General features: G+C 44.6%; 1 protein-coding gene across 1 annotated transcript in view; it reads left to right on the top strand.

Annotated features, from left to right (window-relative positions):
* Rasgrp1 (RAS guanyl releasing protein 1) overlaps positions 1-21,542 on the top strand; it is a 61,211-nt gene extending 39,669 nt beyond the window's left edge. The window contains exons 7-17 of the mRNA XM_005064752.4: positions 1,947-2,120; positions 3,009-3,125; positions 4,878-5,153; positions 7,421-7,501; positions 8,693-8,797; positions 9,549-9,658; positions 10,299-10,443; positions 11,823-11,859; positions 12,484-12,636; positions 16,500-16,882; positions 19,064-21,542. Of these exons, the coding sequence (XP_005064809.1) occupies positions 1,947-2,120; positions 3,009-3,125; positions 4,878-5,153; positions 7,421-7,501; positions 8,693-8,797; positions 9,549-9,658; positions 10,299-10,443; positions 11,823-11,859; positions 12,484-12,636; positions 16,500-16,882; positions 19,064-19,198 (1,716 nt within the window). The 3' untranslated portion in view covers positions 19,199-21,542. The remainder of the gene's footprint in view (positions 1-1,946; positions 2,121-3,008; positions 3,126-4,877; positions 5,154-7,420; positions 7,502-8,692; positions 8,798-9,548; positions 9,659-10,298; positions 10,444-11,822; positions 11,860-12,483; positions 12,637-16,499; positions 16,883-19,063) is intronic.

Here is a 21,542-nt window from a genome sequence, read left to right as displayed (position 1 = left end):
CTTTTGAGTGGCATGGCCCCTTCGTAGAAGGCTACTTTGGTGGATTCTTGTTTGCTTTTATTTTCCTAAGAAATTTTTTAAATTTATTTTTCAGTTTAAATTTAGATAAGAAACAAGGTTGCTTCACAAGTCAGTTCCAGGTCCCTCTCCCTTTCCCTCCCTCCTCCCGTGCCCTCCCCCCAATCCCCCCATTATCCCCTCATTTCCCCAGGGAGGGTGAGGCCCTCCATGGGGGTGTCCATAGTCTGTCATTTCATATAGGGCAGGGCCTAGACCCTACCCCAAGAGTTCAGGGTGAGAGTGTACCTCACATTGTTGGATGGGAGTCCAAAGTCTGTGTGTATACTCGGGATGAGTACTGATCTGCTGCCCAAGGCTCAATAGATTACCTAGGCCTCCTCACTGACACCCACATTCAGGGGCCAGCATGGGACTGATCAAGAAATTTTTTAAAGATTTATTTATTTATTACATATACAGTGCTCGGTCTACACGCCAGAAGAGGGCACCAGATTGAATTGCAGATGGTAGTGAGCCACCATGTGGTTGCTGGGAATTGAACTCAGGACCTCTGGAAGAGCAGCCAGTGCTCTTAACCTCTGAGCCATCTCTCCAGCCGCTTTCCTAAGAAATTTTTGCAAATAATAATTTTCCCTCCAACATTGGGGAAATGTATCTCTGCTGTTATTTGGGAAAATTGTATTACATTGAAAATTTTCTCTTTTAAAGAGACCAATAGATTGAACATTTTTCTAGTGAGAAGGGATATAATGTATTCATCTGAATTAGGATGACCACATCCTCTTAGAACCAGGAAGACCAGCAGTCACAGCACCATGGGATGGAGGCCAGTGAATGGGCATCTGGACGTCTGTTTTATTTATGCAAGGCAGGCATTCACATTTCCCCTCTCTCTGTATCTCTGTCTCTCTCTGTCTCTCTCTCTCTCTCTCTTGGAAGTTTATTTTCTACCGCACTACAAGTCTAACAGGTGTCAGTCGAGGCTGTTTGGAATGGCCTGTCTTCCTCTGGTTGGAATCCCCACCATCTCTGGAGCACTGGAAAGGTAGAACGGCAAGGCAGACGTTGGCACTTACCCTGGTCCTGATGCTTCACTCACACTCTCTAGCTATTTCACCTGGCTTTCAAAGTGCAAGGTTCAACACAGCACCAGAGCCTCCCATAGGAATATTCCTGGAGACTCCGTTCTTGTTTACTGTTGAAGCAGAGAGATTCTTGTAGCAGACACATGCCAGCTATAATCATCACCAAGACCAGACCATCCAGGATAGTTCAGTTTCACACATGCAGCCCCATTGTTATCCTACCTAATGCTACTGACAGGTTGGGACAACATGGTCACTGTATGTTTATTCAGCTGTGTTTCAGGTACCCTTCTCACTTGGCCCTGCTCAAGGTAATTCAGACAGGCTAGTGTCAGCATGGTTTTCCTATTAGCACTACTTCATATTTGTGCAGAACTGTGAAGAACAGGAGTGCTTCCCTACCATGTGTGATCTTGATGTTTATAGCAAGCTCATGTCCTAAGAAGGGGGTGGGGTTATGATCACAGTTATCTGTAGACAGCAGATGGAAAGAGAAAGGTTCTAGAAAGAGAATTGTGTTCTTGAACTGGAGACTCACAGCAAGAACTAAGAGACATTTTCTACTACGCTGTACTCTGTTCAGAAGTGAGAGAACATATCTACTTCAGTTTGCTATTTGGATTCACTGACGTGTACGCATCCTTGTGGGCCTAATAGATTTCATATAAAGAGGCCCCGATGTGGTCTACCACCCATCATTCTTTTTGGCTTGGTAGCAAAGATGCCAGGGAGATAGTCATAGGCTTGTTTGCCCATACTGGTTCCCAGCCATCACTGAGCAGAGCTGATGCGCCCCTCAGAACTCCAAGAATGCCTCATGGTTGTCTTTTTTCCCTCCAGTTCTCTGATTATCAAAATTACCTTGTAAATAGCTGCGTGAAGGAGAACCCCACCATGGAGCGGTCCATTGCCCTGTGCAATGGCATCTCCCAGTGGGTACAACTGATGGTTCTCAGCCGTCCCACCCCGCAGCTCCGGGCAGAGGTCTTCATCAAGTTCATCCACGTGGCCCAGGTGAGTGGCTGGACTGAGACAATTATCCTAGGCCTTGAGGTAAATGACTTAGCCCTTTCACCCTGAGCCTAGTCTGTCAGAGTTATGTCCCCTATGACCCACAGTGGAACCCTTCTGTTGTCTCCTGGTCTAGATATGCAACTCTTCCGCTTTCTCACCCAAGAGCAGTATGGAAGGCCATGTGGGCCATCTCAAGATCAAGACTCAGCTCTTTAATTTTTTTTTAGGAGACACATTATTTTCTTATAGCTGGCCACATGGCAGGCAGATGAGCAGAGCCAGGCCAGCCTGAGTTATCTTAGGTCCTCAGATCAAGGCTCCATGAATGGTGTATTCAGTGTTGGGTAACAGAGCTTCTAATGTCCCTTCCCCAGCTGTTATCCTTTACTGGCATAAGCATTGCACAGTGGAATAGCATCTTCTCCTGGCAACAGGATAAAGGCAATAAGATTGTGCTTATTATATTGTCTGACTCGGGATGGTCTACATCAGTGTTTCTCCAAGTTTGGAAATGGCCCACCTGCTCTGATATTCATTAGAGACCGATGAGACCTACTCTAAGCCCCCCTCCACCCCACCCCCCTGTCCAAGGAGCCAGAAAGTATGGATTGGGTCCAGAAGTCTTTGTGAAGGATGGACTCAATGATTCTTGGAAACCAACAGTTCAGATGGTAGTCCACAGATCAGACACCACAAAAAAGAGGCACCCGACCTCCCTGCTGATCTCAGATCTGGTCTGGAGGTCAATGAAAAGGGGAAAACACCGCAGCTTCTGGCTGTTAGTCCAACAATTATATGGGAAATGCACAGCACAGAGATGTCAGCTTCTAAGCACCCCGTGTAATGACATGCAGTGTGATTTTGCTGTCTTCTGTCCCATGTCAACAGAAGCTCCACCAGCTACAGAACTTCAACACACTGATGGCTGTGATAGGGGGACTGTGTCACAGCTCCATCTCCAGGCTCAAGGAGACAAGTTCACATGTACCACATGAGATCAACAAGGTCAGTGAGCTGTCTTCCTCTGGGGCCTTTAAGACTACGTGTCCCTTGTCAAGCAGGTTAGGGGACAGGGAGGCAAACCCTCAGGAAATCAGGATGGGTGAGTAACTCACATGAGAGTGTGTGAGAGATTCCACCTGGCCTCAGTGTCACTGTGTCCCCTTCTACCAGACCACTTAAAATAATGTGTCCCTCTTCCTTACATCTACAAGTTGTGAAATGTTCAGTTACTCTCCTTGTCATCAACTCCATTACCCAGCTCTCCTTACTTTAGAATGTTTTCCCCAAAACAAATAGAAGTTCAGTTGCTAGTAGTGTGTGTCAAATGCACTCTGGGTGACAGCCCAGGGGACTAGCTTACCAGAATACCTGCAGACTTTGCAGACACTTAAATTTCCAAAGATGGAAACATACTCTTTAGATACAGTATCATTGAGAAGAGCTGGGCCACCAAGCTGCACTCTCAGACACTTGCTACAGTTTTATTACATGTTTTACATTCTTAGCTACAGGTCACAGGATATTCTTTAAACTCTGTGGCAGAGGGCCATATAAGGACCACCCACCATGAGGCGGTGAGCCACGCATGGAGTGGGCTGGTTAATGATGTCGTGAGACTTTACTAGCCACAAACCATAAGCATCCTAAACTGGAAGGGGGGCTCCTTTTAGGGAAAGATTCCTGAGTCTCGATATCCCTATCCATTTATCCCATGTATTCATCTTCCTTTCAAGGATTCCCTTTAATTATCCCTTCCATCACCATACTGGACCTGTGAGAAGCCCCTTCACTGTGGCTGGGTACATAGAAACATCTTTAGTCACCTTTTCATTCCCTAACAGTTCTGCTGAGACCACACTGAAAAGATCGTTTATAAATCAGAAACCATGGAAACACAAACAAAAATTAATATATCCTGCATCCCACTACTCATCTTACCTTGTGAGTTCACATAGCTCACTTACCAACAGTATTTGACAAAGGGGAGGGGGTGGGGGTCTCTTTCTATCTCAGAGTGACTGAATGGGAAGTCCAAGCTTCTACTTCTCACTGTACAAGATGGTTCTTGTTAGAGACAATTTTATTAAAAAAGAATTTGGCATGGTGTGTAATATGGCTAATACATGTGAAAACACAATGGGCATAGTTGCTCCATATCTTCCTTTCTGAAAAGCTGGCATCATCACACATAGGGAGTGGGGTTCTGTGAGTGACATCAACCAGGTGTGCTTGAAAAGACTGTCTCTGGCTGCTCCCTTTAGGCATAGGCCCATTTTGAAAATCTTGAGCCACAGAATAGTAACCTGCACTACACTACTGCAGTTCCCCAAGTAAAACACATAGCTTCCCAGGCCCAGCAGCAAAGGCAGTCCCTGCTGACCTCCCAGGCCAGACATTACTACACTCAATGCTTCTGGAAGCTTTCAAGGACACCAGGAAAGGCAACTCACTGTTGGGGTTACAAAAGCACTTATTTACTGTATCCTCCTGTACCTTTAGTAGTTGTGTCAAGTGCTTCTATTAGTTCTAAAAATAAATCATTTAATATATACTGATAAAACTTTTTCAAATCAAACTATGTAGTGATATCAAAGAACACATACTTCTTTGACTATCCATGTAGCTGGAGTTTTAATTTGAGTTGTAATAGGTATAAATGAGATGTATCATTGCCCACTGTCCAACAAGTGGGTGGGGTAAAATCATGAGAGTGAGCCCCACAGGTGTCTGTGACCAGTCTGTTCTGCTTTGTAGGTTCTGGGTGAGATGACTGAACTGCTGTCCTCCTGCAGAAACTATGACAACTACAGGCGAGCCTATGGGGAGTGCACCCACTTCAAAATCCCCATACTAGGAGTGCACCTCAAGGACCTCATCTCCCTATACGAAGCCATGCCCGACTATCTGGAGGATGGGAAGGTTAACGTCCAGAAGCTCCTGGCCCTTTACAATCATATCAATGAATTGGTCCAGCTGCAAGAGGTGGCCCCACCATTGGATGCCAACAAGGACTTGGTGCACCTGCTAACGGTGAGGTCCCCATGGAAGAATAATGACTCAGTACTAGCTATGTACCAGATCCATTCTACTTCCCTTCCCATATACTAGCTACTAAGCGGAGCTGCCATCTCCTCTTTAAGGACCGGTTACAGAGGCACTAAGTTCACCTTCCCAGAGAAATTGATATTATTAAGTGACAGAGGCCTCAACTTAGACTTGGGTTGGGGTAGGGGACCCAAGAGGCTTTCTTTTAAGCAACATGCCTAGCAGACTTCTAGGGGTGTGCTCCTATTCCTGCAAAAGCTGTCCTTAAGCCCTCAAGATGGAGCTGATAGCAATCAATGCAGGCCTTGGACACAAGTGGAGACGGGGTACTCCCATAAAATACAGTAAGGCAGGGGTAAAAAACCAGCCAAATGAAACAAGAAGAAAGCGGGTGACTCTTTGGGTTCTGCTAGTTTCAGCTTAGATCTCTGTGCCTGGACACATCCCAGCCAAGGGTAGGTGTGGGGAGTGGAGGTCAGGGTTTGTTGTAGGTGTGGGGTGAGATCAGCTGCACTTCCTCCCAAATTTGTGATGCTTCAATGTCAGCAGCATGAATGTAGGCCTACACTCCCCAAGTCTGCTCCCTTCCTCTGTGAACTCCAAGGGGCTGGTCTGAGCATGATTCAAACCTCCTGTCCTAAAATTACACAAGTTGAAACTTGCTTCCTTGTACATAGTGGAAGGAATGGGGGCCATGGTCGCTTCCTACCTCACAGAGCATGTTGATGGGGCCACAAGCTTCACCCACAACTTGGGTGCAGTTTTGGGGTTCTAACCTGTGGTGATATCTTGTTTGTACAAATAAAGCCTGTCTGAAGATCAGAGGGTGGAGCTTGCCACAGCTAACCATAGAGGTCTGAAGGTCTGTACAGAGAGACAGGAAATGAGACAGCTGGGGGGAGAAAGGAAAATAGGCAGTCTCTTTTCTGCTGGGAAGCTAGTGAGGTAAAGGTGGCCTTGACTTGCTCCTTCTTCTCTCTGGTCTCTTAGCATTTTCTCCTACATCAGACTCCAGGCTTTTTATTATTATTATTGTTGTTGTTGTTGTTTGGTTTTTCTAGACAGGGTTTCTCTGTATTGTTTTGGAGGCTGTCCTGGAACTCACTCTGTAGACCAGGCTGGCCTTGAACTCACAGCCATCTGCCTGCCTCTGCCTCCTGAGTGCTGGATTAAAGGCGTGCACCACAAACGCCCAGCCAGGCTTTTATTATTAAGACCTATTAGAACCCATGTTACACTAACCCTTTTTCTTTAATCAAATGACTTTGGCAAGTCTCTGACCTCAGACACCAACATCAACTCTATAAAGATGCACAGATAATAAATCAAAATTAAGGAAAATATCTTAGAACCTTGTCAGTATTATAAAACATTCTAAGAAGAACAAATTAATCTTTTCCCTACCAAAATAGCAGGCATTATGCCAGCCAAACTTTCTGGATTTTAATTGTATGTGTGTGTGTGTGTGTGTGTGTGAGAGAGAGAGAGAGAGAGAGAGAGAGAGAGAGAGAGAGAGAGAGAGAGAGAGAGAGAGAGAGAGAGAGAGAATGTGTGCATACAAAGACATGGGTATGGATGTTAGAGGACAACTTTGTGGAGTCGTTTCTTTTGTTTGTTTGTTTGTTGTTGTTTTGGTTTGGTTTGGTTTTTCGAGGCAGGGTTTCTCTGTGGCTTTGGAGGCTGTCCTGGAACTCGCTCTGTAGACCAGGCTGGCCTTGAACTCATAGAGATCCACCTGCCTCTGCCTCCCAAGTGCTGGGATCAAAGGCATGTGACACCAACACCTGGCTTTTTTTTTAACCAGCTTTTTGTGGATTCCAGGAATTGAGCTCAGATCTCCAGGTTTCCACAGCAGGGAATTTTAACTGCTAAGACATCTTACTGTCCCCACTTAGTGTTTTAAAAACAAACTGCTGGGTTTGGAGAGATGGCTTAGTGGTTAAGGACACTTGCTGCTCTTACAGAGGACCAGGGTTCAGTTCCCTGCATCCACACGATGACGTGAAACCATCAGTAACTGTAGCTCTAGGGAATCTAATGCCTTCTTCTGACCTCTGCAGGCATAAAGCACGCCATGCTACAAGCATGCTACTCACATGCAGACAGAGCACTCAAAATGAGTAAATCTAAAAACAAACAAAATCCCTGCTAAGCACCAAGAAGATGAACCACTGGAAAAAAAGTAACCAAGAAAAAACCAAGAAAGGTAGAGTATCCCAGCAATTAACTGTGTTCTGCTTCAATCCCTGCAGTTATCCCTGGATCTATACTACACAGAAGATGAAATCTATGAGCTTTCCTATGCCCGAGAACCAAGGAACCACAGAGCCCCGGTGAGTTTCTCATCCTGATGCTTGGGCATGACAGAGCTTTAAAAGCTCCTCAGATTCCTCCTCAAGAAGCTGGCCTTCAGTTGCTTACTAAGTGGATGGTTTGTGCTGTGTGCTCAGCTTTGTGCAAAGCACATAGAAAACTTTTCAACATACGTGTGACACATAGTTCTTATCCATAAACAGCTTGTTGCTAGGACTAAGGGACCACTGTGTGAACAGGAAATGACTGTATGCCCAATGGGGTGGGGCAGAGCCTGTCAGGGGCTTTCAAGTAAGAGGAGGCAGTATCATGAGGCACAGTGCTCTCCCTCCTGTCAAAGTGCCCCCACGTTTCTTTTCCAAGACTGTTGCTGGTGACAACAATACGCATACAAAAAAGCAAAATTTGTGAAACTTTCTGCCGTGGTAGAAAGAAAAAGCTTCATTGGCCTGTGACGTTCTGCGTCAGGAATGTGCTGGACCTTCTGACTGCCTGTGCCCAATAGGGCTCCAAACAGCACCACAGCCTGGCTTTGCACACAGTAGGACCACTATAGATTATCTGAGCCTGCCTCTATTATGGCAAGTAAGCTGAAGAATTATTTCCATCTCCTAGAAAGCTCCCCAACTCCCAAACAAGAAGGACTTCATGGAAGAGAGTGGCCTACACACACAAAATCATCTCTTGTTTCGGGTTGCTAAGTCACATTGCTGCTATAGAATGGTTGGGAGGGTCCACATCCAGGGCATTAGAGGCATTTCAGAAAAGGGGTCAGCAACTTCTGATTTCAGGGGAACTTTAGTTGCAGCCAAGTTTCAAATTATCAGCAGTAGATCCTCTCTCAGCATGTGCAGACTGCATTTTTCCCCTGTGCACCTCGCTGTCTTGATTAGTTTTCCTCATCCATCTCTACTGAAAATGTGACTGGAGCGCAGAGGCAATTGACATGATTCGTGTTCAAGTTAGCCTTTGTTCATAGGTCTGACAAGAGATTTAATGGAGAGGGACCTGGCGGTCAGGCCCACGGTGAAGTAAAGTTGTCTGCGGCTGAGGCCCTGAAAGAGCACTGTGGAATCTGTTATCCAAGCTAACTCAGACAGATTCTGACTATGTGCCTTCCGTCTCCTGCCATGGCACACAGTCCAGTATCAGGAGAGGAGGGAGCCCTGCTACCCTGCATTAGTCACAAGAATTTCCCTATTCCATTTTAGCCACTAACACCTTCGAAGCCACCTGTTGTGGTTGACTGGGCCTCTGGAGTATCTCCCAAACCTGACCCTAAGACCATCAGCAAACATGTCCAGAGGATGGTGGATGTAAGTACCCGTTTCGGCAGACAAAAATCATGGTGCAGCCTGCTTTAGTTTCAGGATGTGGGGAGAATGGGCCAGGATGGCTAGGAGCACAAAGCTGCTTCACTCCACACACTGTGGCCATAGAATGTTTCGGAGGAAATAATGTCAACACACTGGTCTCCAGTGGGGTGGGTTTACCTTACTTAAAGGCCCTTTCAGGGGAACATATGTTTAAAGGTATTGGTTAATATGAGGTAAATGTCAGCATATGACATTGCTAACAAGGAGAATGGGAACCTTGACACTGCTTGGTCTGGCTAACTGCTGAGGAAGGGGATGGATTTGCATGCTGTCTTTATGCTCCATTCACACATGCAGAACAAGGAGGAGCACAGAACTCAAGGAAGACAGCACTCCCAGTTGGGTTGGGCTGTGAGCTTCCCAGACAAGGGAACGGAGTCCTGAAGGGAGGGCAGAGTGGAGAGAATGCCCATCCTCTATCCAGTGCAGTAGCTGTGTGCAGTAGCCAGTGTGTGGCACAATTGATGTTTACAGGTTGGACGCACCGGGGCACCCTGCAGTGGCTGGGACAGCAGAGGGCTGGGATGTGCCCTGCTGTGCCAGGGCCACAGTTTAGGGAGTATGTCTCAGGGCTGCTCTTACTTAGGCCCTTGCCAAGCTTTTATGTATCTGTCCCCTTGTCATTTAGCTAAAGGAACAGATAGATGGTTTCCTTCAGTAAGTGGAGGAAGAAACTCTTTTTTTTTTTTAGTCTGTCTTCAAGAACTACGATCTCGACCAGGATGGGTACATCTCTCAAGAGGAGTTTGAAAAGATTGCTGCAAGTTTTCCATTCTCCTTCTGTGTGATGGACAAAGACAGGTGAGGACTGTGTGGGACTGTGTAAGCGGCCACTGAAGAACTTGCAAACACATGTGCTCCCATGCTTCCGTGACACGTGTTGGAAGAAGGAGCCACCCTCAAGTGAAGGCCTCACTCCTTTAGTGCGGACTGCAGCAGACCATGACATCCATGGGCTTTCTGAAGAGTTCACACTCAAAGACTCCCAATGCCACCAGCTCAGGAGAAAACACTCGGCCTTCCTTCCTGCTTTGGTGTTACAAATCGTGGAAACAACTCATAGTTCTATCAACATTTCCTACATTTTTCTTATGGCGCTAAAAGCTTTCTCGTCGTTTTCTACAGAAAACCAAACGCATGGCCAGTAGGTTCCCCAGGTGTCCTTCCTGCCTCAAGTCAGACACTGTATCATGAGGTCTTTGCTTTCCAACACACATTTCACACCTCTTCCCTTTCAAGTCTGGGACACACTGATCCATTTAGCCATTTACCAGGTGTGACGAGCAGTCACATTGCCTCACGTTGTCACTCTGTGCTGTCCCATGTTCTTACTTTGAGAAGAACTCCGGGAAGCAGCACAGGAAGGACAAAGGAAAGGTTGGTTTCAAAGGCTAGAAACCACCCTGGCCCTACTCACCTCCTTGCCTGTCATTTGCTGCAGGGAAGGCCTCATCAGCAGGGACGAGATCACGGCCTACTTCATGAGGGCCAGCTCCATCTACTCCAAGCTCGGCCTGGGCTTTCCTCACAACTTTCAAGAGACCACCTACCTGAAGCCCACTTTCTGTGACAACTGTGCTGGCTTTGTAAGTTACTCTTAGAGTGTCAGAGTTGAACTTGGAGCTTACGTGTTGGGGTGTGTGTACAGGACAGTTTAAATGAATAAGACAGGCACGGCCTCAAAGACCTTACATACTTACTCCAGCTCAGAACCCAAAGGAACACCCAGAAAACATAGTGCTCTATTGTGTGGGTTTAGCCTGTATCCAATTTCTTCCTGCTTTTTTTTTTCTTTCCTGGTTCATTATTCTGGGATAAATGGTACAGAAATGTGGGATTTGGATATACCTTTTAAAAAATGTTACATCCTACTTCCAATGTTAGAAAATAAGAAATAGGAGATGCCCTTCATCCCTTTTCAAAAGAAATTAAGTTACCTGTGTTCCAAGGGGTCGCTTCATACCCCACAGGGCAGCCCTGGTTACATTCAGTGTGTCATAGAACAAAAACTAAGACAATGTGGCAGTGGGAGGGAGACTTATTAGGAGGCGTGGGGGTTGGTAGGAATGGGAAAATGAAAAAGGAGGATGAGTGTGACTATAATATATTATATACATGAGGGAAATTGTCCAAAATTTAAATTGATTTTTAAAAAATTTTATCTCAGAGATTACCTGAGTGCTGTTTGTTCTCTGTCCCAACCCAACTAATGGTTTCCTCCAAACCCAAGTTTCTGACCCAGGACTGTATTCAGTCCTCAAGAGCTTGGTTTTCAGGGTTCGTCCACATCAGGCCTGCAGAGTGCTGGATCATACAGAGCTTTTGCATAAATAGCAGTTGTCTCTGACCAGTGGTTTCTTGTTAGAGGACTAGGACATGAGAGAGCTACCAAGGATTTCCCATTGATAGATTGTGGAATAAAAATAGAGAATGAATGCTACCAGGGTCTACCCATTGATAGACAGTAAAGATAGAGAATGAATGCTACCAGGATCTACCCATTGATAGACAGTAGGGTGAAGATAGAGAATGAATGCTACCAAGGTCTACCCATTGGTAGACAGTAGAGTGAAGACAGAGAATGAATGCTACCAAGGTCTACCCATTGACAGACAGTAGGGTGAAGATAGAGAATGAATGATACCAAGGTTTACCCATTGACAAACAGTATAGTGAAGACAGAGAATGAATGCTACCAGGGTCTACCCATTGGTAGACAGTAGAACAAAGGTAGAAAATGAATACTACCAGGGTCTACCCATTGACAGACAGTAGAACAAAGGTAGAAAATGAATGCTACCAGGGTCTACCCATTGATAGACAATAGGGTGAAGATAGAGAATGAATACTACCAGGGTCTACCCATTGACAGACAGTAGAACAAAGATAGAGTATGAATGCCAAGGCGCAGCCTCACACCAGACAGATGAATGACTTGTGTCATATTGTCTTCTTTGCCTCGTAGCTCTGGGGAGTGATTAAGCAAGGCTATCGCTGTAAAGGTAAGTCTCAGCTTTGGGGAGTGAGGTCTCTTCCCTTATCTGAAGAGCTCCTTGGTAATATTTCTTGTGCATAGTAGTTGTCCATTCAGTCCAAACTTTTTTGGTTGAGTTCAGAGCCTTGTGTCCAAACTGGTTTCCAAAGAGCACCCTAAGAGGGATTGTTGCCAGCCAAGAGAGGGATGCCTGTAAGGCCAGTCAGGTAGTTTCCCTCTACTAGACCCTCTCTTTGCCTCAGTTGTGGATGGCTGCGCTCCTTGTAGAAGCATGGAAGGGCAGATTCTCAAGGAAAGGGAATCACCCTGGGGAAGGTTACCACAGGACCAGTCAGTTTTTTTCTTTTTGAAGCAGATACCTCAGGACCTAATTTTCCAGGTTGGCATCTCTTCTCTCCATGATGAGAAGATGCTGCTTAGTTCTGAGATTCATTGATGCAGTGATGACAAGCTCTGGGACTTACCAGGGGGTTAAGAATCAGGAGGCGCTCTTTCCTAGATCCCTTAGGAACATCAGGTATCCAGAGGCTAGACCAGCCAAGTTTGACAAGAGAGCAGTGCATGAGTTTGGTTGTGAGAGAGATGCTAGAGAAGTGAGTGAAGACTTCTGAGCAGGGTGTCTTGTCCTCAGACTGCGGGATGAACTGCCATAAACAGTGCAAAGATCTGGTGGTGTTTGAGTGCAAGAAGCGAATCAAGAGCCCAGCAGTGTCCACAGAGAACATCAGCTCTGTGGTGCCAATGTCCAACCTTTGCCCACTGGGAACCAAAGATCTGCTCCATGGTAAGCAGGTACTGGGGACGTTTGTCATGGGTATGTACAGGAAAGGGTTAATTTGGCAGGTAAGAAAGATCGCCCTATGATTCTTATTCCCAGTTAGCCTTGACCTCAATTTGCTATGCCATGGCTGACTTGTCATGGATTTTTAACTCTCTGGGTGCTGTAACAGAGTGGAAGTTAGACCCCCCCCCAAAGAAAGTCATCAAGCTACTAGATCCAAGAGTAGATATGGACCTCTTGCCATGATAGGATCTCATGTTAAGTTTCTTCCTCTATCCTTAAACACAAACCAAGAATGGGGAGGGGAAGAGGTAGAGAGAGTGAATGTATAACATACATAACACATGCAATATGAATGTAACGTATTAAACATGTTATGTAAAATGGACAGCTGTGTTCAGAAGCAAAGACTAACATCACCATAGCTCAGATATGTCCTACGAACATACTATTAGCAGAAGCTGAAACAATGTTAGTAGAGGCTGAAACCATAGGTCTGCTTGACTCTGTTTCCAGAAGGAGATAGACATGGCTGAGAATTTGATTTCTGTGTTTAACAGAGACCACTATGCATGAAAGGTGACCAGAGCAGACTCATTGCTAACAACCCAGAAAAACAATGTGACTGGCACTTAAGCCTGGCAGCAGAAAGGAAGTAGGTTCCTCTTCTAGCTCAATGACTATGTACATTATCCCTGGTTTTCTTCCAAAAGAGGAGCCTTGACCATTAAATTAACACTCTGCCCTAGACTAAGAACCTTGAGAGATCAGGTGAAGAAAAATGACTAAAATTCTAAAATCCGAAAAGTAAATACAGGGAAAAAAGGAGAAACTCTGGGAATCTGCTTGGAGATTCACCAAGTTAATCAGATCATTCAAGGACAAACCGGGGTTGAGCCAGAATCGCCACAGCTAACTCTGCACATGGCAAATGCAAGTAAAGAGTGATCAGGAAACAATATGAAGCAAGCAGAACAGAGACTCCCAGGTCTGGAGGGCAAAGAAGCAGAGAGAGTGTCTCTAACTGGAAGAAATGACAGAATACCAACATAGAGCAAATCGGGAGCCAGTGAAGGTCAAGTAGGCTGCGGTAACACAGATGACATGTGTGTAGATTAGAGGGGTCACTGCGCTGGGCTGCTGGGAAAGCCTTCTTGGAGAAGGTGGAATTTCAGCTGAGTTTCGAAGGAAAGGCGGTGCACATCACGATGGAGATGAGGACTATTCCAGAGATGACAGGCAGAGCAAAGGGCCAACGGGCAGAAAAGCTGCAGGAGGTGCTGCTGGGCTGAGTGAGGTGTTGTGGCAGCAGGGGAGTAGAAAAACAAGGAGAAGTCAGGCAGGTATGTTGTGAATGACAGGTGGAAGCGTGTGCGCTGTTCACGCTCTGAAACAAAGCGCTCCCGCAGCAGAGGGTAGAATCCTCAAGATTCACTCTCCACATTTCTGTACATCTAGAATTCCATCTCAACAACAGAGGGAGCATAATTTGGGAAGTTTGATTGGTTTAAAGTGTAACTGTGTTAAAGGCAGGAAAGGGAGAAGGGAGTTCAAGATGGCCGAACAGAGGTACCTAACTCTCACCTGCTTCTCAAATGGCGAAATAGCTCCGGAAGTTAAGGTGCTTGCTATGCAAGCCTGGTGGCTCCAGTCCAACCCTGAGACCCACATAAAGATGGGAGGAGAGGAGGGTGGAGAGGTAGATGGTTCAGTGGTTGGGAGCATTGGCTTCTCTTCCAGAGGACCCATATTCACCTCCCAGCACCCACATGGCAACTCACAACCGTCTAACTCCAGTGCCAGGGGAACTGACATCCTCACATAGACACATATGCAGGCAAAACACATATGAACATTTTAAAAAATCATTTTAAAAAATGGAAGGAGAGAACTGAATCCAGAGTTGTCCTATGACCTCCACATATAGGCCATGGTGAACACACACACACACACACACACACACACACACACACACACACACACACACACTAAATAAAGTTTACAACTGTTTAATGGGTATATAAACACATTTTTAGATTGAATGGGAAAACAGCAGCAGAATAGGGGAAACATAAGACTTGGAGACACCGGGGTGGGTGTGGCACAAGAAAGAGGCACCTTGACACCTAATGCCCCAGCTCCAGCCACAGGAAAGGGAGTCTCTGTACAGCATTAAATCAGGAATGTCCTGGCAAACTTGCAAGTGGGGCACTGGTGAGCCTGGCTGTTGGGGAATCGCACAACCCTGTAGGATTTTACCAGACTAGACAACAAACCTGGAATCTTTCCAGTAGCCAGCTTTGGGAAAGAATCCACACCATCTTGTGAAGCTCAGGGATGCTGTACTCAGAAGGCCTCTCGAGAAAGGACATGTTACCTGACCTTGGACAGCTCTGTGGGTCAGAACACCTGATCATTCCCATCTCTGGGATTTGAAAGACATTCCACTGAGCTGGTCAGCAGGAAGTGGCCTTGGTTCTGTGGAGTGACTCAGTATGTTTGAGTCACATTTGCTGAAGGTCCTGCATTGTATGGGATGGATGTTGTCACATGAATAAGGAAGGGTAAAGGATATGGAGACTGGCTGGAAAGTAAAGGAGAATGCCCTAGGCCTTCTTCTAGCCTATAGGACTAAAACAGATAGGCACATACATGCCTCTGCACACAGACACAAAGCAATCCCTTTTTAAATTCAGTAATAAGAAAGATGTATGATTTTAATACAAATGTATCCCCAAAAGATACAAAAACCTTTCTTATACATAAAATCACTTTATTCCCTAAGTTCTGGAAAGTAAGATATTTTTCATATCCATTTAATGAAATAAACAGAATCCAAAATGTGTTTATCAATAAATGATGTATTATTGCTTGGAACCCTGATTACTTTGCATAGAGCTCAAATTAGTGCTAAATCTTTGCAAAAGGTAAACTTGGATGGCCTCCAGTTTATCTTCCCACTCATCTCAAATGCATCCACTAATCTCTACTTTCTCAGGAAATGACTCCTTCCAGTTAATATTTCCAGACTTCGTCTCAGGCAGGGATACTGACTAAAAGAAAACCAGATGGCTGGTTTGTCCTTACCCCTCCAGAATCAAATAAGGGTGATACATTTTAGAATACACATCCACAAAGCTAATCCTGCCACCCCACCATTAATCTGTACCAATCACACAAGGGAGTCCCACAGAGTCCCTGCTGTCTATCTGCTTGAGTAGCACTCCGGTACCTGGCTCAAACTCCGAGTTACAGCTCGAATCCAGAGAAAGCACATACAGGATTTATCTGTATGCTTATCCTGATGTCTTTAGACGTGCTAGGAAACCTTGCTATGTCAAGGCAGGGATTCTAACTTACTGACAGGAACAGCAACTATCTGGGTAACTTTTGTGCAAAAAGAAAAAGATGCTTTGGGGTCTAGAAGGATGACTCAGAGATTAAGAGCACATTTTGCTCTTGCAGAAACCTGGATTCAGTTCCCAGCACCTACATGGTATCTCAAAACCGCCTGTACCTCCACTTCTAGGGGATTCCAAACCCTTTTCTGACCTCCAAGGGCACTCCATGCATGTAATCTACATGCTTACACACAAACATACATAATACAGGCAGAACATCATATACGTTTTTTAATCTTTTTTTAAAAAGTGAAAAAGAAAAGATGTTCTTTCCTTGGTGTGGATGAATCCTGACACAAAATCCCTAGGCTTCTGCGTCTACTCGAGCCTGACATTGCATGTCGGAAAACAAGCCACGTAGAAGCAGAACTCCTGACATAGGAAAAGTTCTCACCTGAAACCAATGTTGAGAGTCTTGAGTTCATCGCCGTCTGAGAGCGCTAACAAATGTATCTCTCTCCACAGCACCCGAGGAAGGATCTTTTATATTTCAAAATGGGGAGGCTGTGGACCACAGCGAGGAGAGCAAGGATCGGACCATCATGCTCCTGGGCGTGTCCTCACAGAAGATTTCGGTTCGGCTGAAGAGGACTGTTGCCCACAAGACCACCCAGACAGAGTCGTTCCCTTGGGTGGGCGGCGAGGTGCCTGCTGGTCACTTCGTGCTGTCATCCCCAAGGAAGCCGCCACAGGATGCTCTTTTTGTGCTTCCCAGCCCCACGTCACCATGCCCCAGCCCAGTGCTGCTCCGAAAGCGGGCATTCGTCAAGTGGGAGAACAAAGAATCGCTGATAAAACCAAAACAGGAGCTTCACCTCCGGCTCCGGACCTACCAGGAACTGGAACAGGTGTCCCCTTCGCACTGCCCCTCCCGTTTTTATCTCTCCTGCTGAAGTAGAATGCAATAAGGAAAAGCATAAGGGTGAAGATTCAACCTGATTACCAGCAGGTTAAGTAAGCAGGCAAGACAAGGGGAAAAAGTTGCCAGATGTAGGTAATCTAAGCCATTTTAGTGTCAAGGAAGAAAGAGGCATTAGCTTTAACGGTGTTTAATTTTACTGTTTTCCTGCCCTTTTCCCTCACACATCAAGATTTGTATCATGTTAGGAGGCCTGTCAGTACATAACCCCACCATGACCTAGCTCAATGTGCTTATTGGCATAGTATACAGGGAAGCTGCCACCGGCAAGGCTCCAGGATGCTCAACATTGTTACCAATGAGGTTCCTTCCCTGCCAGGCCCCCAGGAGAATCAGAGAGCTATGTGTTAGACAATGTCTATGACTTGGTGACTGGAATGAAGAACAGGGTATCAGGAGGACAAAAAAGCAACAGATTTGCTGGAAGAAAACATGTCTTTTACTAAAAGTACCTTTAAAATGCATGCTAGCAAACAAGGTTAATCAGAAGGAAGCCACCCTTGGGTTACCTTAGGAAGAGAAACTGCCAAATGTTGCCTCTTAGAAGAATAAAAAAAAATCTTGAAAATGGAACATGATATAAGTATGGGACTTTGGTCTGAGACACTAAGACATTTTGTTGTTGATGTTTTTATTTGTTGCTGTTTGGTTTGGTTTTGGTTTTTCAAGACAGGGTTTCTCTATATAGCCCCCTGGTTGTCCTGAAACTCACTTTGTAGACTAGGCTGTCCTCAAACTCAAAGATTTGCCTGATTTTTGCCTCCTAAATGTGGAGACCTAATCCCAGACATTTTTATGCCAGTTGTTAAACACTGAAAACTGGTTGATCCCCTGTGAAGTTCAGGGCTATGAGTCCATGCTGAGGTTTCAAATCTGACATGCCTATTAATGGTTGCAATATAGTTGTGAAAAATGCTATGAGAAACAGGTGACAAAATAATCCCCACCCAGTCATCAGGGCCATAAGCCCTGATGTTTAATTAGCTGCTTCTCTTTTCTTTTACCTGAATCAGAGACCCGAGGGCCAGAATTCTCCATGAGCATTTTAGAGGGATAATGTACCCTACTTTTCCATTAGGGACATGCAATGACTGGCCTTTAGTCCAACAGTCCTCACCACAAGGAAGGAGTCCAATTAAACCAGTATTTAAAATAGCATGCAACAAGGACAGCTGATTACAGCTGTGGATTTTAGTACATATTAAAATAATGTGTGTTATTTTAGCTCATGCCCTAACTGAATCAGCATGGAACCAAATAAAAAAGGAAAATAAGACTTTAGGGTCAGATGTGCCTGGGCTCTAGAACTATGTGTGAGCATTTTCTGCTCCTATAAAGCCAACACTGATTTCCAAGGTATGCTTGAGGATTAAGATATCCTAGTCTTCGACAGTGTTCTATTATCACACAGTGCATTGGGTTTATTGCAGCACTTAATCCCGTATACTGGTAGAGAGCACTCTGGGTGATTCAGTCTGAGAACCCAAAGGGAGCCCAGTTAACCAGACATTGCACCTATATTTTCTGATGCCCATGTAAGTCAGTCTGACATGAGGACACCTTTCCTCGAAACCAGAAGCCTGGAGATGAACCAATGGCTGTACAGCTAAATTACTCCCAATAGAACACGGAATCCCAGCTTGAGGGTGAGACAAAAGTCTTCCTCCAAAAAAGGCACATTAATTATCTGTAGTGGGGGTGGTGAACCAGGTTAAATGAACTATAACATCTCATTTCGCAGAGTTTTGAAGCACTGCTTTCATAGTTCAGACAGACCAGACCACAGACCACTTTCTGCCAAGTAACAATGCCTGCTACACACTATCCAAAGGTCGTGTCTTCCTCCACCCACTTCCCATGAGTGGATCATTCTGTCTGCTAGCCACTCACATCTGTGATATGATAGCAAAGAGTAATTGCTATTTGCACATGTCCATGATAGTTAATGTATTATTTTATGCTCACAACTAAATAACTACTTTGAAAATAGTTTGTAATTCGTAACCACAGTAAATAGGAGATGTCAATCAAATCTAATACTCTTGATACTATAAGTGATTTCCCATTCACTGCCTCTCTATTAACATGCCTTATTCTCATTTCCCTTTAGGAAATAAATACCTTGAAAGCAGATAATGATGCCCTGAAGATCCAACTGAAGTATGCACAGAAGAAAATAGAGTCCCTTCAGCTTTCGAAAAACAATCATGTCTTAGCACAGATGGATCGGGGAGATTGTTCTTAATCCAGAAATCCTAGGAACAGAATCTGTGGAGGAGTATACTGGGATCTCACTTCAAAAACTGACTGCAGAAGTTCGGGCAACTTCGGATTAACAGTCTTGAAAAGGGGAAAGTCAGTCACTAGCATCAGTGTCATTGTTTTTTGTTTTGTTTTTACCTAGAATATTCTTAATGTGAGTCATTGGTTTTCAGTCAGTTGACTCAATGGGAAGAAAAGCTCAAGTATGTAAAGCTTTGAGCATTCGTATTAACGGCCTTTTCTTTCTTTTACTGGAACCAATACCAAACGAGTGCTAAAATAAGACCATAGTTTCCTGATAGCATCTCGGGCAGCCTGCTTTACTGAGTCGTCGATAAAAAGTCCCTGGAGAATCCATTTGCTGCCTTCCCCAGGGCTTCTGCAAACTGAGATATTTACTTAGTTCGACCCAAAGCCTGTTCATAATAGAAACAATACCCTAAAAGTGGTGACTTTGATATGCCTGCATTGTGTGTGAAACTGATCCCCACTTCACTACCTCAGGTCCGATCAAGAGCCTCATTCCCAGCTCATCCTCACTTGCTTCCCCTCCTTCCTCCCTTGCTTGTAGGCACATCAGCATATCTATCTAGAAGTGAACTCGTAGAGATGTAGCCTGGTTATAAATCCAGAGCTTTTTAATTGAACTTGACATTATCCAAATGCAGGTCAACTCATAGCTCTAGGTCTTCGTCATCATGAAATACAAACTAAATCTCAGTAACCACAAACAGCAATTACCATGTCATACACAGCTACTTAGCTAAGACAACATAAACATGTTTGTCCAGATAGTCTCTAGTGGGTACAATTAAGAATCTGTGACTTTCGAGAAGAAATGATCTGTGGACAGTGTTTAATTCTTCATGTTCGAGTTTCTCTCTCACTCTTTTTAAATCTTAAGGTTTTCTTTTGAACTGAATTTGTGCTTAAACTGTCTTAACTTTTACTATCTAGAAGTAAACTAACAGAAATGATGGCTTAAACAGCTGAAAGCATGTACATATGTACAGAATATGTATATACAGTAGCAGGCATGCATGTAGCTTGGACTTTCTCCTTTAGAGAATGCAGACGTGAATCAAACACCTTTTAGTCATTTACACAACTTCACAAATATAGTCCTGTTTGTTATAAGACAAACTCCTCACAATGTAAATTATATTGTCTTGCAAACCCATGAGTAACAGTCTCTGATTATTCTATCATGAAGGTTAAAAAAACAGTGGGTTTGACTTGTTGCCTGGGAAGCTATTCACAAACTCTCTTATCAGCTTCCTTTTAGCTTTCAAAAACATTTCATCTGATTGTGTCCTTTTGAGGGAGACTTTGCTTCCAGGCTTGGAAGGTCTGGCACCATGCTAACTTGTGATCCATACACAGGGTGAACAACTTCTGAGAGTACCATCTCGCAAAATGAGTTCCAAAACTACAGCCAGCAGCACTCAGTCTCCAGAGGATTGCCAACTGTATGTAGTGCTGCCCCTAAAGTACTCAGATCACTAAAGTTTATTTGATGAAAGACTATTGCCCATTTGTGTCCCTCTTGGTGGAGTTTTAGTGACAAAGAACTGGCTGGTGATTAAAGTTTCACTGGACTTTAACCAACCACTTTATACACAATCTTATCCTAGTTCTACATCCAAACTCAGAAATTCTCAAAGCATATAGCTACCCCCTGGTACATACACCTCTAGCAGGTGTAATACGGTGTGGAACAATTATATGGAACCATTATAAGTAAAGGCAAACCTCAAATTTTTATTATTCACTATGGATAATTTCCTCTGCTATGCACCAGTACAAGTGTATAGCCTAATCTTTAAGTACTGTCTTTTTCTTCTTACTCATCCCCAGTAAAGATCAACCAATGAGTTTTTATGTAAATAGCATGTAACATAGGAATCCAGAGGGCTCCGGTCATTTGTCATGGCTAGGTGATCTCATGCACTGTAGAACCCATAGAGAAGACTGCAAGAGGCAGTAATCACATCAGATTCTTAAGGTCCTGATAGGACAAAAGATGTCTGGAGTCTGCAATGGATCTGTTCCAGCAGAGCTGGAGGAGCAGGTGGGACCTACTGATACTGCTTGAAGTGTTCAGTAGATCTGTCTTCACCAAAACAAAGACAGATCCTATCAACGATAGCGATGTGGCTTCTCTGTTGACTGACTCACCCCCTTACTGACCACGTGTGAAATTCTGTCTAAAGATGTATAATGTAAAAGCTGTGGAAAAAAATGTACAGACTGTAAACTTTTTGATACCTATTGTAAGTTTTCTGTGTCTACTATTTATATGATAAAAGACATTTGGATCCCTACAA

This window comes from Mesocricetus auratus, unplaced genomic scaffold (assembly GCF_017639785.1).
Source record: "Mesocricetus auratus isolate SY011 unplaced genomic scaffold, BCM_Maur_2.0 Super-Scaffold_100004, whole genome shotgun sequence".
In the NCBI taxonomy this organism is placed as follows: domain Eukaryota; kingdom Metazoa; phylum Chordata; class Mammalia; order Rodentia; family Cricetidae; genus Mesocricetus; species Mesocricetus auratus.
This window is presented reverse-complemented; position numbering and strand designations above follow the sequence as displayed.